The sequence below is a fragment of the Sebastes fasciatus genome, chromosome 21 (assembly GCF_043250625.1).
Source record: "Sebastes fasciatus isolate fSebFas1 chromosome 21, fSebFas1.pri, whole genome shotgun sequence".
NCBI lineage: Eukaryota > Metazoa > Chordata > Actinopteri > Perciformes > Sebastidae > Sebastes > Sebastes fasciatus.
Window position 1 is genome coordinate 9,104,997 of NC_133815.1, and position 15,057 is coordinate 9,120,053.

General features: G+C 39.3%; 2 protein-coding genes across 3 annotated transcripts in view; one reads left to right on the forward strand and one right to left on the reverse strand.

Annotated features, from left to right (window-relative positions):
- Positions 1–571: 571 nt before the first annotated feature.
- Positions 572–15,057, forward strand: part of lmbr1 (limb development membrane protein 1) — a 37,736-nt gene continuing 23,250 nt past the window's right edge. Inside the window, exons 1-5 of the mRNA XM_074621153.1 lie at positions 572–859; positions 5,190–5,262; positions 6,976–7,015; positions 8,270–8,409; positions 9,675–9,778. Of these exons, the coding sequence (XP_074477254.1) occupies positions 797–859; positions 5,190–5,262; positions 6,976–7,015; positions 8,270–8,409; positions 9,675–9,778 (420 nt within the window). The 5' untranslated portion in view covers positions 572–796. The remainder of the gene's footprint in view (positions 860–5,189; positions 5,263–6,975; positions 7,016–8,269; positions 8,410–9,674; positions 9,779–15,057) is intronic.
- Positions 14,651–15,057, reverse strand: part of rnf32 (ring finger protein 32) — a 37,662-nt gene continuing 37,255 nt past the window's right edge. Inside the window, exon 9 of one of the 2 annotated variants that reach the window (XR_012592076.1) lies at positions 14,651–14,802. The gene's annotated coding sequence lies outside the window, so the exon portion shown is untranslated. The remainder of the gene's footprint in view (positions 14,803–15,057) is intronic. The other variant, XR_012592077.1, reaches the window with a different exon arrangement.

A 15,057-nucleotide genomic window follows, 5' to 3' on the forward strand; every position in this document is an offset into this window, starting at 1 on the left:
AATGAAAGGACAACATGCAAAGTCTCTCCTCAGAGCTTATGAAGAACTGAACATATATAATGATGATCCCTAGAGCTTCTATGGAAGAGTGCAGTCTTATTATTATTTATTTATGCATTCTTTTTTTGTTCCTTGAATTATTTTCTACCCTCTTTTATTATATATATTTTTTAATAATTTAAGTTATCTTTCCTATCCAATTGTGCCTTGTATGTTAGAAGTAGTGAGTTTAGATTACAATGCCTTCATGTTTGTAAATTAATTTTCTTCAATTAAAAAAAAAGTAAAAAAGAAAAAAAAGTAAAACAAAATAAATAATAAAATAATAAAAAAACAAAAAATTCCTGTCGACCATGCCAAAAAATAAAATCACAATATTAGTCAATTCTCTCATATAAATATTTTTTAATGTATTTTAACTTTTAAAAAAATCTTCTTGAAACTAAATGTTTTAAATGTTTTCCGCTGTTACTCTGTATACTGTCATGAAATTAAAAAAATAATAAAATAAAATAAATGTGGATACATTGTTTATAATGCCTGTGTTGAACACGTGACCATTTACTTCCAGGTACGCACTGTCTCCTGTTGATGACGTGCTTTATTTTGGGGCGTGTTTTTGTTCAGCACGGAGCGCTTTTTGCTTCCATGTAAACTGTCTTGTTCAGTCAGGGACAATATATCTGCAGAGGAGAAGAAGCAGAAGACGCTGGAGTTGTTGCTTATTGGTGCTACAGTTGTAACCATCTAGCATGTAGTGAAATCTGTATCTTTTTCTGTATTTGCAATATGAAGAATGGAAGAAGACGATGTGACTATCAGAGAGCAGAATTTCCACAGTCAAGTCCGAGAGTACATCGTGAGTAACCTAGTTGATGCTAGCAGGCTAACAACGTCCTCTACTGCACAGAGGATACTGGTAGCTTCACCTGTCAGTGTATATGATATACTGAGCCTGATCACAACACTTCATTCTGTGATGCACCTTAAACATGTCTTATTTTATGTCCACTTAAATCTGATCTTGTTGAAAAACAATGCGTCAATTAAAGTGAGCTTATGTTAGCTGCTGTTAGTTGATTACAGTGTTATAACTTTGTTTTGATTGATATTGGGATATTAAATATGGCTGTGGTTCATTATAGGAAGATCTTTGATTTGGGACATGGACACAATGTCCCTGTTCTTTACTAATTCAATAGGACTGGGACACTTTGCTAATTAAATGTACCTGAATTAGAGATTTATCTTTTGTATTCCTTATTTATATTATATTTTCTAAAACAGCTTACAGTGTAATATTATCTTTTCACACGTGTAAGGAAAGATGATCTGTTTATGTTCTGTGCAGATCTAATTTAAGATCAAACAACAGTTTTGTGTGAATAATTTAACAAAATGTCCCTGTCCTTTACTAATTCAATTAGGACTGGGACACCTCACTAATTAAATGTACCTGAATTAGAGAGATTTATCTTTTGTATTCCTTATTTATATTATAATATTACAGTGTAATATTAATGATCAAGTCAAGTCAAGTCAAATTTATTTCTATAGCACATTTAAAACAACATGACCAAAGTAATATGAATGGTTATCTTTTCCACATGTGTAAGGAAAGATGATCTATTTATGATCTGTGCAGATCTAATTTAAGATCACATGAAAAACAACAGTTTTGTGTGAAGAATTTAACCAAAAATCCAAGATGATGTGATCACAGTTATGGTTCAGGTACTATACCATGAAAAGAAAAAAGGCTTTTATTGTTATGTAATTTAGTGAATACAAAGTTGTATCTCTTGTTATGATGATTTAAGGTTTATGCTGTTTGGTAAAATGTCCTTAATTTCTGATGCTGGTTGGATGATTGTGAACAACTCAAGTTTGTGTTTCAGGAAGGTTTTTTGTGGCAGATATTATGTTATAGAGCTTGGGACAGGAGACAGTTTGCAGTGTAATATTATATGTAAGAAATAGGGCTAACCCGAATGCTTCGAAGCTTTGACCGTTGACATGGTAATCGACCTCCAAAGTAGTATTTGAATGCTTCATTTTTTGCTTTTTTTTAATATATATATATATGTATATATATATATACATATATATATATATATAAAAGTATGTAATAATAAATTATAAATCTCAAAATAGCCCATGAAATAAGGAATAATTCCACAACATTATTCATTAATCATATTCAACATGAATTATTCTTAGTTATTCTCAGACGGATATCGCTGTTTTTTATGTGTAGAGGTGCGTGTGCTGTCCCGAAGCTTTGAATATTTCTCACCGAAGCCCAAAACAATGGTATTTCTGGCTCAGCCCTAGCAAGAAGTTATGTCCTTGTCTGACATGCTGCAACTTTAAGGCGGGCCACCTGCAAGTGCATGTGACAAATAGATAACATAGCTAATAATAAACTATTGTCGTGCCTTGAAAATAGCTGATAATCTTCCTTTACAGTGAACCACATTGTTTTTTTTAGAGTGTCTCGAGGTCTAGCCATAATTTCAGAAAAAAACAAAAACAACTTAAGCAAGAAAGTTCAAGAGGGGACAGTTTATCTGGAGTAGGTCTTCTAGATTATTCCTGACAGACACTTTTGAAATATAGAAACTATCAAATGTCTCACTAGCAGACAAGCTCAACATCTCAGCTTTACCTGGCACATTTTGTCCTCAGCATCTCTTTACATCTGACTCTCAGTATCCCATGACAACATTCTTAACGTAGGATGCCTTTTGCAAGATGCACTGTATCATTTGACCTTAATGTCTGTGGTGAGTCAGTTTATGGATTGATTTCTGCAGGCGCAAAATGATATTTATTATTGTGCGTGCTTGTTTTGCAGTCAGGGTTACTCTGGGTAAAGTTATAGTTGGTATACATGACTCAGTGACAAGACGGTACGCTCTTACTAGACCTCAAGTGTGGGAAAATGTTTCTTCCATAATGGGATCGTACTGTAACAAATTATTGAAGAATGCATGGAAAACCGTGTTACTGTGAGAAATCAGGTTAACACAGGATAATGTGTGACTAGTTTGAGGTTGGATCAGTAATTACATTTTCCACTACCACCACCAAACAAGGATGTAACATCATTATCAGGCTTTCACATGAGATGCACTGTGTTTTTACTGTCCTTGACATCCCTGAACAAATACTTTTCTGGTAGAAAGTATTATTACCATTAGGATACAATATAACGGTACTTCCAACAGACTTGCCAACATCATGTTACACTTCTTTTCCACGTCCTCTTCCATTACTAAGGCACACACCTTTCATAAACCCAGGCAGCTAATGACATACATGGCCTGGTATTTGGGTTTCTTCAGCAGAAATCTGTTAATCAGATTACCTATAATGCCTTAAACTGCCTTCATGTTTCATGTTGACACATCTGAAATTAGATTACTGCTGAAAGAGTCCAATAATGACATTTAGTGCAGTGCGAAACGTACTGATTGGTTCATCTACTTGCAGGAATTGCAGGATCCTCCCACAGAACAAAATGTAATTTCTGTCCCTCACCTCCAGCTTGAGTTCATATGCCATAAAGGTGTGAAATACTGTTCCTAAATTGGTCGGGGATGCTTTCAAACTGCTTTCAAGAAGCCGGATTTGTTATGCCCTGCTTCTTTTCCATTGCTTAAAGTGTATTTGTTTAGGGAAAACAGAGTGATAACTTTGCTAGTGGCAGTGGCGTTGACCGGTCTGCTTGCTACTTGTCGTTATCTGTTTCCAAACTGTTGTATCGAGTCTGAGCCAGTTTATCAGCTCCGTGCACCTGATTCTGTGTTAATCTGGGGTTTCCCCTTGTAGTGGACATGGTTTTACTTGAGCCACTGTCACCACAGAGTGGCTCAAGCTTGTATATATCAGTTGAAGGGAACTGCAGGTGATGAGAAAACAGTTTTTGCTACAGCGGCTGTCATATAACACCATATACCTCCCAGGTTGACTGAGCATGTTTGGCATCTCTCTTCATGTCGGTTTGTCTGTCTGAAATGTGCACGGTCTGGCTCAGTCATCTCATAATCCCAGCTCGGCCGTGATGAGTCGTCCAATGTTGACAGGGGTGCAAAGTGCTGAAGGCGGAGCTTCTAACATTAGTTGCGTCCCGGTCACAGTAGAAGGGGGGAATGTGGAACGGGATCCCTCTGTAAGACCATCCAGTTTGTTTTGAGGCCGCGGTTACCTAATAAATTCCATGCATTGGTAATTTCTGGACCACTTAGCATGTAGTGTTGGCCAAAAACAATGATGCATTGCTCGCTGTTCTTTGTAATCAAATAATTGGGTCACGTTGAGCTATACTGCTTAGTAGTGAATGATTTGTGTAATAATGGGGCATGCATTACCTTATTTTCCATATTTTGCACACTTCAACAGGCCTAAACCAAATGTGAACTTATTTTTGGACAGCAAACATGCACATTTACATACTGCACAAATATTTAGTGATCAAGTATTATTAGAACATGGGAGGAAATAGACAGATTCAGGTGAGCAAGTCTGTATGCAAAGTATTCTGAACTGTGCGCTACTGCCTGGACTATACATTCAGACACTCCACATGGGGCTGGGATATCCTCATATGAAACTAGATATCGTCTTAGATTTATGCTTATGCCATATCGTAATATGGTATAAGTGTTTTTTCGTGGTTTTAAAGGCTGCATTACAGTGAAGTGCACTTCGTCATTATATCTACATTACTAATGATTATTTATCAAAAATCTTATTGTGTAAATATTTTGTGGAAGCACCAATAGTCAGCCCTACAATGTCGTCACAATATCGACATCGAAGGTATTTGGTAAAAAATATTATATTTGATTTTCTCTATATCGCCCTAACTCCATAAACAATCCACTATTACAATCAACTGTCTCATCCGGTTATTATCACGTCATGTCTGCTCTGTACATGTAGAGCAGTATTGTATAACTCCACTGAAGTCTTGCAGCCTTTAATAAACAGTTTTATAAAGTATCGGGATTATAAAATGTTCAGCGAAGCCTAACAATGCCATAGTGTAGTAAGGGACACACAGTAACAGGAGGAGCTGGAACAGGAGGAGCTGGATGTACTGTCGATAACTGCTTGCTAATGATTGTGAGTGCTGATTCATCTACTGTAAATCCTTGACTAAGATTCTTATGTTGTCGTTTCAGATTTGCTTTCTCCTGTTTGCAGTCCTCTACATCGTGTCCTACTGCATCATAACCAGATACAAGAGGAAGAGTGGTGAGTGTTTCTGTAAAATATGAACTCTCGCTCCATGAAAAGAGAAATCAGCACGATTTCATCGGCATCCTTAACACTTGCACGGCAGAAATGCATCCACGGTGGACCCATTTTCACAGCAAACACTACATAGGAGTGGGCATGTCTGTCTGGTTATGCTGTGTTTGCCTTCAGACAGAGCCCTTCATTGTATTTTGACTGAAAGGAAGTCATGGCCAAGGAGGCTTTAGGTGTATGCGTCAGACACCACACCCATGCCCTTAGAGTAATCTGTCACAGTCAGCTCTGTATCAGACTGAACCGTATCCGCCCCACATTACTTTTAGGGCTGTGGCAAAATGAATACAATTTATCACATTATCACCTTTGTGACAGGACAGCTTAGTGACATAACCTGTTTTATATTCAAACAATGGAGACTCAAGGGATCGTTAACAGAAGGACATGTTGTCCGACACATTTGAGCTTTCAGCAGACAGAAATAAAAATCTGGCCTAGTTCTAAAGGAGAAAACAGCGATGAAAACAAGCAGGCCCGCGCAGACATTATGAACCCATTTTCCCAGGACAAATTTAGTATGTCCAGGTCACCGAGGCTTCCCTTGTCTCATTTTGAAAGTAGACCACTTTGCACCAGAAATCCCTTCTGGAGTTTTGTACAGTAGAAATCTAGGCTGCTCGTCTCCTCACACCTACGGGTTTGGAAGTCTAATCTTTTCACTGACGGTACAAAAGAATTGTGAAATATAACAAGACATTACATGCACTACTTTACTATCTACTGCCTTACATATTTTGATGATTATGAGGTCAGCACCTCATAGAACTGTCAAATTTACAGTGAACTGAACATTACATTAATTTACATTGTTTTTTTAAAACTTAAACTTAATTTCAGTCGTCGCATACATACAGGTACATACATGAAATTCGACTTCTGAAATTAACCCATGCACCCCTGCATTAGGAGCAGTGGGCTGCTGTAAAGTGCCATGGGAGCAACTTGAGGTTCAGTGTCTTGCAGACAGCAGGAGCCGGGGATCGAACCGCCAACCCTGTGGTTAAAGGAAAACCCGCTCCTACCCACTGAGCTACAGCCGGCCACTTTTTGAAACAATTACAGATTCATGGAGAGAAATAGTCAGTGTTAAAGTTCCCTTAAAGCGAGGGTCGTAATGTTAAGAAACTAGAACAACTAGTACACTAGATTAAAAAAATCATTCAACTGAAAAACCCAGCCCAGCGTTGCCAACTCTTCTCCGATGAAGGTAGCCTGTAGCACTAGTTCCAAAAGTCTCTAAATCTAGTGAGAAAGTTGCCAAATCGGCAAAACTGACAGCCCGTCCCTTCAGGTCACCCTCCAAAGCCACTCACTCAAAATTATCATTATGAACGTAAATAATCAACAATTCAATTGTTAGTACTCACAGCTGTCAAGCTAGCAGCTTGTGGAAGACTCTGGTGATGTGAAATTAGTGAGCGGGTAGAGTGCACGCAGGTAGGAAGGTACACTAGCAGATAGCCTGAAATGTCTGATATTTAACTCCGCTTCAGCAGATACGTCAGTACGTCCTAAATAAAATATGTAGCCAATGCTGTGTGCTTCTAAGTACTGTCTGAAGTAAGATGTGATGTATGAAATGTGCAACTTGCACAGTTCAAAAGGTCACACTCTTACCACCCTGTGACTCAAGTGGTTTGGTTTCCTTTACAGATGACCATGAGGACGAAGATGCGGTCGTCAATAGAATATCGTGAGTAAAGCTTTTTCTTTTTAGAACAATCATGTATTTTAGAAATTGTGGCAAATAGCTTTTAAGAGTAACTAGTTATTTATTTAGCAAATTGGGAATTAGTAATTAAGCTTCTTTTTTTTTTATTATTAAAAATGGACACAAGTAAGCAATTATAAGGAAAGATGTGATCATATACACTGAAAATATTTTGAATGCAATGTTACTAATTAGAGCTGAAACGATTAATCGATTACTAGATCAACAGAAAATGAATCTGCAGCTGCTTTTCTAATGGATTAATCTTTTGAATCATGTTTTCTAGCAAAAATGTTGAGTATTTTCTGCTTTTCTGTGTTTTATATCACAGCGAGGTGAATATTTTTGGGGTTTTGAGTGTTTGTTGGACAAAAAAAAAAACACATTTGAAGACGTCCTCATGGGCTTTAGGAAGTTGTGGCGGGCATTTTTCACTATTTTCTCACATTTCTTAAACCAAAACAATTAATTGATTAATCTAGAAAATAATCTGCAGATTAATCAATGATGAAAATAATCATTAGGTGCAGCCCTGTTACTAATAACTAATAAGCAATACATTAATTTACTGACTACCACTAACACTGTGAATGTCTTGCAGTCATTAGCTAGAACTGTGGTGGCAAGTATCGCATATCACTCAGTTTAGAGTTGCAGCACACGTCACACTCGAGGATGCCTGTCGCAGCCACGCACATCCTGCATGTTTGGGTCCAGCTAAGCAAAATGGTACCAAAGGGTCCAGCTAAATAATGGAAAACATTATATAGTGGTATGGTGAAGGGGGGGATTGAGGACCACTGAGCAGATGGTCACTCCCCTGGGCTCAATCTGGAGACCTACAGCCTCTCAATCTCTAGAAATTACAGGCTGCAGAAACATAGCCAGTCCATGTCTTTTGTCTGAGGACTGGTGCAGGGGTGGATTAAATTGAGGAGTAGAAAGATGATTGAAAGGATAGATTGACAATGAGCACGCTGGGAGTTCTATTCAGTGCTGTTTCAGTGGCCGCTGTCACTTAAGAAGTTATTTCTCACTTGCTTTTCCTCATTAATTCTTGTCGCACTGTAAACCAATCCTCCAGTAACTACTAGAAGTAATTTCTTGTTACATATATTCTGATATGAAAAAGAAAAAAATTTTATAATCTTGTTGTGATTCTGCATGTGTTAGTTTTGATCTCCACTAGTCCTAACACTTGTGTGCGTCTGTCTGTGCGTTTGATTTCATTTGCAGATTATACTTGTGCACCTTCACCCTGGCAGTGTCGGGTGGTGCCGTCTTCCTACTGCCTTTCTCAATCATTAGTAATGAGATCCTCCTCTCCTTCCCCAAAAACTATTACATTCAGTGGCTCAATGGCTCCCTCATTCACGGTCAGTACGTCTCACATCACATGTCTTTTTATTCAATTAAACTAACCAGTTTTCTCTCTCCTTCTCGCTCCTTTGTCTGTTGATTCAAAAATGTTTCTGCTTTTCAACAAAAATAAATATCTTCTAACATATTTGGAATAACATTGATCAAAATCATAATTTACATAAATGTCAGAATCAATACATGTGTTGATTAACATGCTGTGCAAATTACAATGGACTAGTACCCACATACATGTTTGTTTAACAAACAACATCTGAATTAGACAGCTATATAATGTGATTACATTAAATTTACATGGTACGGTGGTGTCCAAAACTCTTCAATTCACTATCAATAACTATTAGATTTAATCTTCTATTTAAATGTTAAATGTAATTCAAAACACTTTTTCAAACAGTTTTATAAAGTTGTAAATCCTTGGTAAAGGCTTGATTGAAATTGAAATATATAGGAATTATATGACAGTCTTTTTAAGCATCATTCATTAAAAGGTTAACATATGTGCTCCAAATACAATATGATTTTTTTTGTCTTTAACAACAACGACAGCAACACTCAAATCAGTAATAGCTTCTTGTAATCCATTTTCAGTTTGTGCCATAACACAATTTCAAACATATTAGAGGGGAGTAACTCCAAAAAATAATAAAGGCATTGTTGCAGTTTCAAGTTTTCGGTTTTACTTAAAAACAAATTAATTAAAAGAATATATTAATAGACTGTGGTGTATTGGGGAATTTTGACTTTCTATAAATGCTGACAGACTTTTCTAACTTGTTGGAAGTTTTGTAATCATGTTAAAGGAATATTATTTGACTATACGCTTGTTAATCTTAAATGTGTATAAATATGTAACCACCAGCAGCAGCTGCTGATAGTTGGAGAAAGACAGTTTATTTTCCTTCATTTAAAACCAAACCATGTGAGACTTAAAAGTGTTTTCTGTTTGATTCTGCCATATCCCCGCACATAAGATCAATTTACATCTTTATGTCACAGTCAGTCATGCAGTCAGTGTTGGGTGCTGCTACAGCCACCAGGGGGCATTAGAGTCCACGACTTAGACAGGACACAAAGACACTTGCCAGATAAAACCTGTGTTGGCACCTCGCCTCACAACTACTACATAATAATATTCAAGGGAAAGCTCTCAAAACTCTGGGGGAACTTGTTTGGGGAACATTTACAATTAAACATAAAAAATAGGGCTGACTATTGATGTATAATATATCATTTTTGCATTTGTGTACTCTCTGATTAGGTCTGTGGAACCTGGTGTCACTGTTCTCCAACCTTTGCCTCTTTGTCCTGATGCCCTTTGCCTATTTCTTCTTGGAGTCTGAGGGATTTGCGGGATCTAAAAAGGTATATATGGCCTTAAATGTTTGTCTAATAATTTCTATGCATCATTTTAGTTTTTGTTTATTTTATTTGTGTGTCACACAAGGTTACCAACCATCATCAAAAAAACATTAAAAACTGAAAATGAGTGACACTTTGCTGAGCTTTAAAAGTCTGGAAAAAGCTTTAAAAATCCTGAGAGTAATTCTCAAATGTTTTGTGATACTGAAGACATTTATGTGCATTTCTTTTTAAACTAAGGCTGGGAAAAATCTGAAACTTTGAATTGGAAAATGTGTCTTTTATGTTTATGTATTTGTATGCTTTGCTATCAATGCGAGAGTCTCTCTCTTAACAGCCAAAGCAGCAGCAGCAGCAGGTGCCTTGTCCTTGCCCTCTCCCTGACTCACGCCACTGACTGTAACTGCCACCGCAGAAAGTTCATTAACCATGAAAGTCTGAATCTGGACTTCGCCCAGCGCCACATCCTGACAAACCCTTCCAATAAGGCCATAGGCTGCAAACGCTTCAACACTGCTGCATCGGCCCCACTGATTTAAAGCCTGATTCCTTGTCACCCCCTCCCCAGCCCCCTAAAATAAAACTTCAAAAGGACAGGCTAATAATCGAGTTGTAAGGCTCAGCGAACTTCCTCGTTTAATTGATTACCCCCAAAAAAAGAGGCTGGGGGCTCGTGTTCCAAAAGTCCATAAAGTCGCAGCAACATGACAGCACAATAGAGCCTCGCAAAATGGAGGGGGAAAGATTTACTTTTAATACACCTCTATCCTGTGTCACAGTTTGAGACCTCTCTGGTTTATGTCCCTCCTGGCAAAAGCACATAAAAATTAGTCTGTACTGTAGTGTATAGCCAGTTCTTTTCTTCCTCGGCCCACTAATTTGTTTCGGTTGGATTTCTTCAGTAGAGAGGGCAGGCCCTGATGTGTAGGAAGCAGGACGAGGGCCTCTTTCTCCTTTTTGTTCTTTTTCATTTCTGTTTCTTGCTACTGATGTTCCATAAATATGCTTAGAGGAAGCACTGTTCAATGTTGAGCTGCACTTCCAGGTATATATTGTGTGTGTGTGTGCGCTGTGGAAGGGGTGGAGGTGGAGGCGACACTCCTGTTTCACCTAAAAAAAAAAAAACAGCCTGCAGAGTCAATCACGCGGCCGACAGCAAGAGGAATGTAAAACACAGATCCGAGTTTTTATAATGTGATATTATCCCTTTCCCCAATAACAGCATTAGACCACATTGTCATAAGGTTTTATGTGGCGTTTTAACCTCCCGGGCTATAACGTTATGGCACTGCGAGGTCCTTTTGACTGCGGAAATGAAGTGAATGATGAATTTCACTACTAACGTTGTAAGTCAGCCTTTTCATGTGGCTGTGTTTACTTTTGACGATGTACTAAAAGACGCCACCAGAATAAAGATGGAAATGTGGATGTTTTTTCTTAATGTTAACTGTTCAGCTCTTTAGAGGCTCTGTCACCTGAGTGATTAATAGTTTAACAAATTGTCCAAATTGTGGATGAATCGGAGCGACTTAGGGTCTTGATGTCAGATGTTGATGATCTGGCTTTATTTGCTGCTGTAAAATGTCTCCCGCTTTACTGCTGGGTTCTCAAATCTTTGCAGAAGAGCTGCGTCGCTGAGGCCACTAAAGGTCGTTGTGTAGTTCAGGTTTTTTTTGCCTCTATAGCCTCTATAGCATGGTGTATTTCTGTATGTTGCATATAAAGTACTGTTGTTTGGTTGTTTTGAGTGCACTGGGAAAGATCAAAATGTCCTCTTTTGAGGCTTTATAAAGCATTTCTGTCACTTCTAGTTGTCGCCGCACCACCAGTAGATGGCATTATAATGATGAGAGCCGTCCCTGTCATCCTTATTGAGATGATCAGCGTGTTCTGACAAAGACTGTGAAGACATCAGCGCCCGCCTTTGTTCAGACTTCTATTTATATCAAGCGACTTAAGTTGGCTTAATAAATCTACATGGCGTGTATCATATCTTGAAGCTATATTTACTCAAAAACTATTAGATCAAGGTATATATATATATATATATATATATATATAAAAAAAGTTTTGACAATGACAACTTCCTGCTCTATTTCTAGTGTAGTCTAATCTTATTTTCTTATGCTCAGATGTTTATTATCTCTAGCTAAAGAATATGCATTCAATGCCACAGCCTGAGTTACAAACAATTATTTAGTATGATGAAAAGTATGCACAATTACAAGTAGATTTTAATATTTTTTTCTAGCGTTGTGGAAAGTATGCTTTGCAGTGAATAGTCTTTTGGTCTTACCCACAGTATTGAAATGTGTTTGATCCTGAAACGAGTTGGAACGAGTCTGACCCCCTGACTGACCCAGCAAAGGGCCAACAGGTTTCATCTGGTAGTTAAAGAAACTCCTCATCAATCTCATCCTAAGCCCTAACCCGCCAATGATGAGAAGTGTGTTTATTGTGGAGGGAGAGGAGGGGAAGGAGGTGGTGGGGGGGGAGAGAGAAAACGTCTCGCCGAGCAAGCCCGCGTGGTGTTACTAAGATACTCGTCTTTGTTGGAGCTCCACAATGGGGGCCTGGATATTTATTTCAAATCTCCTGCACATGCAGACATTTTTCCCAGGCCTTCTTTCGGGCAGGGCCAGCCGGAGAATATAAAGTGGTGTTTACATACCTTCCTTTAAGGTCACAATGTCTCCCTAAAGCTGCCTGTTACAATGTTCGTTACCATGGCAACATATTAGTTCGAGCTGGGAATTTAAAAAAAGAACAAGCCGTTTGCTCAGGATTTCTTCCCCCCTTTCCTCTCGTGACTCAGTTTTTCTAACCTAAGTGACAAGTTCTGAAGCTCTTTTAGCCGTTTTTTTCCTGATTTTAAAGCGGGATATCCTCTATCATACACGTAGACTGAATTACTACAACTCATTTACATAACTTTTAAGTAGTATTATGTTGATAGGCTACTTGGTCTTAACCTTTTGCTTGCGGGAAAAGCCAGGATACAGTCATTTATTCTTTGAAGACTTATCAGTCTGACACCTTTTGTGTAATCAGAACAAGCTGTCGTCACTGTAGGATGTCAAATAAAACTCAGCAAACATCAGAAAGCTGCTTCCTTCATTTAATTTCTGACTCATCTGGTGAATCAGTCATGAAACCAGCAGGGAAACGGGAGTTTTAATTCACATCCCAAAAACCACTACTGAACTTTCACACTGAACAACAACGTTTTCTCTTTTTTTTTTTTTGCGAAATGCGCCTCCTCCCCCTCCTCGGTTTGAACGATACGATGTGATGCCGATCATTTTCCATGCTCTCGTGTCATTGGTGCTTTATTAAGAAGTCTTATTAAGAGTCTTTAGAAGTTGATTGTGCAGCTTTACAGGGGAGTGTCCCTCTCCTCTGCTTTCTGTCTCTGACACGGTCACTGCGCTGTGGCCGACCGGTTGAAGGATACACTAATAAGGTCCCTGGGCATCTGGCATGTCTTTAGCAAAGAGGGCAGTCCTTTTTGCTGGGGAGCAAAACAAGGACCCTGCCCCCTCCCTCACTTATTACACTCTTGGCCCTTGTTCCACACGCCTCTGACAGTGAGCAGAAGGATGGTCTGCGGGATGATCTCTGCCACCGCCTGCTGACCTGCTAAGGATTGATGGCGGCGACTCGGAAGCTCCTGCACCACCTAACTCTCTTTGTCTGATTTCTTTCTGTCTCTTCCCCCCCCCTCTAACATCCAACACAGCCCTGCACCTTCCCAAGTATCATCTCTCTCTTCCACTTGTCCACCATTGCACAGTGGCGTTCAACTTCCAGAGGTGAACCCTCTGTTGGATTCATCGGTCGAAGCACTACATCAAAGACAGTGGCAGATTGTGCTTTCTGCAGCACAAGCTAGGCGAGAAAGCTTGTGAACTGTTTCCAGGCCCCTCTGCGGCTTTGTGTAATTGGGTGGATTTGGAGGTTGATTTACTTTGCTGGGTCGTCTGCGTGTGCGTACGTGGATTCATGCATGTTTTGTTTGGTTGCTGCATATGAAGCGGTTACTTTTTCTCTCTGGCCACTACACGCGTTTCTTGGAAGTCTCTCCAGTCTTGTTGGAGCATAGCTGCAGTTAAGCAGCCCCTCACTCGATGTCGGTGTGAGGATCAGGGGATGCTGAATATTTCAGAGCTGCTATATTTAGAGGTAGTTACACATTTAGAATGGCAAGAATAGAAACTTTCAGCGGGCGCTCTGGATGCCAAGGCACAGGTCCTTTTCCTTTTTCCCTCCCTTCCCTCACCAGTTGACAGTTTTATCTTTGATCAGTGATGATAGCTTAGTTGCATTTTCCTATTTTTATCCCACACGTTTGCCCTTCCTTATCTATGTGGTGAGGGACAAAGGACTTATTTTCCCTTGCAAGAATAGGTAAGGATAGACATAACATCCAGTGTGCAATGTCATGCATGTGCATGGATCAATGAAACCAATCTGGGCTCACAGTTCAGCGTCCCCTTCCTTCCTGCACAGTCCAATCACGTCTGACACAGTGGATTGTTCTTCCAGCGAGGCAGCAGCCAGGGATGATAGTAAGGGAGGTGACAAGCATTGCCTTTGCCCTAAATGATCTGAATGGGTAATGATTTGAGTCTTATAAATGATTGAGAGGCCTATCTAAAGGGAATACACCTTCAGCTTGGCATGGGCAGCTTGTTAAGGTGGACTGGTGCGCTTGAGCGGACGCGCGTCCTGCCTGCGGCTTCTGCTCGTCCTGATGCATCCTTAAGAGAGCGCGTGTGGGACATGGCTGAAGTCCCTGAAAGCATTCCTCTCTCACCTCTCTTACCTCCGGGGAATGAGATGCGCTCAGACGTTGACTCCTCTCCTCCACCAGTCTCCCTCTGTTGTCCTCCCTCTTTATTTCTCTCTATCGCTCTCCATCTCTTCCTTTCTCCCTCCTCCTTTTTTTTTTTTTTTTTTATTCAGCGGCGTTGAGTGTTTTCCTCACTGCCCAGTTGATCTGTGAGATGCTCGATTGCAGCATCCATCTAGTGAACACAGAGTGGGCAAAAGAGCATGAGGCAGTCAGCAGGATTTAATGTCCAAGTCAGATTTGTGGCTATATTTTAATGCATTGATCTGTATGGAGTATGATTGTTGGTGTATAGCATTAAACAAAATATACGTATATAGTTCTCTTAAGATATGTTATCACTGTGACATATCTATTAATGATGTATATTTGTTCACAACACATTGCTAAGATTTTTTAGGTTTGTTTCGTGCTGACTTGAGACTCTATA